The sequence below is a fragment of the Trichoplax adhaerens genome, genomic scaffold, assembly GCF_000150275.1.
Source record: "Trichoplax adhaerens TRIADscaffold_4758 genomic scaffold, whole genome shotgun sequence".
In the NCBI taxonomy this organism is placed as follows: Eukaryota; Metazoa; Placozoa; class Uniplacotomia; order Trichoplacea; family Trichoplacidae; genus Trichoplax; species Trichoplax adhaerens.
In genome coordinates, this window is record NW_002062341.1 from 1 (window position 1) to 1,016 (window position 1,016).

At 28.5% G+C, this 1,016-nt stretch overlaps 1 protein-coding gene across 1 annotated transcript; it reads left to right on the forward strand.

The window, feature by feature from the left end:
* Nucleotides 1-143: 143 nt before the first annotated feature.
* On the forward strand, nt 144-939 carry TRIADDRAFT_63065 (uncharacterized protein; the record flags this gene model as incomplete). Its single annotated transcript, XM_002119066.1, has 1 exon — nt 144-939. A coding segment is annotated over one exon (796 nt), but the record flags the coding sequence as incomplete, so codon positions are not given.
* Nucleotides 940-1,016: the final 77 nt, after the last annotated feature.

Sequence of the window (1,016 nt, forward strand, 5' to 3'; positions counted from 1 at the left end):
CACAAAGAAAAAAATTTCAAAAACATAGCGCTGTAAACCCTGATTTTACTTTAAAGCCTAGACTAGAACAAGATGCAGAAAAAACAAAATTTACAAATAAAGTTTTACATTTTATATTAAGCCCCAATTTTGCTAATATTCTAATGATAACAGCTGCAATACTTCTTACTGGCCCAATAGGAGGAGCAATAACATTTGCTTGTATAGCAGCTAACACCGTAATTCAAGCAAGAGGCTTATCAAAGCTTAAAAATATTCAAAGCGAGAATATTTTATTATCAAAAACATTAGAAATTGAAAATGAAAAAGGCAAGTTGTTAGAAGATAGTATTGGAAAGTCATTGGAATCAATTTTATTAGAAAATCATGAGTTGAATTTAGGTTTAAATTCTTCAGAAGCACATCAAAACAATCAAAGAAAAATATCAAATAAAGTAGCATTAAAAAAACAACTGCAAACTCACGGACTAGAATATTTAACTATGGGAGGAATGTCTACAGGTTTTTTCTTAGGTGCTATAGAACCTGCTTCACTCGCCATAGGTTTGACCACAATGCTGCTTAGAACTGCTGTTGATCATAAAAAACAAAAGGCATTTGAAAGTGAAAAAAATGTTTTACTTGAACAAAATGAAAAATTATCTAATGCTCTTGGCATAGATTATCAATATGGAAAAAGTATAGAACAATTAAAAGAGACATTTTTAAATTCTTATTTAGAAAAAGAAGCAATAAAAGTTGTAAAAGAAAAAATAATATCTGGGGAACTAGATATATCAAACAAAAAATCAATTCAAATTGCGTTTGCTGAAGCAAAAGAAAATGTGAAAGAAAATTTACCTCAAGAAATGAAATCATTTACTCAGAAACAATCTTTAAAAGATAAAACAATAGATTTTTTTTCAAATGTCAAAAATGTAGTTACGCATGGATTTTCAAGTGAGAATCAATATAAATTAATGTCACCTTGCGCACATGTTCCACATATGGATGAAAATGCTATTAATGATATAAAG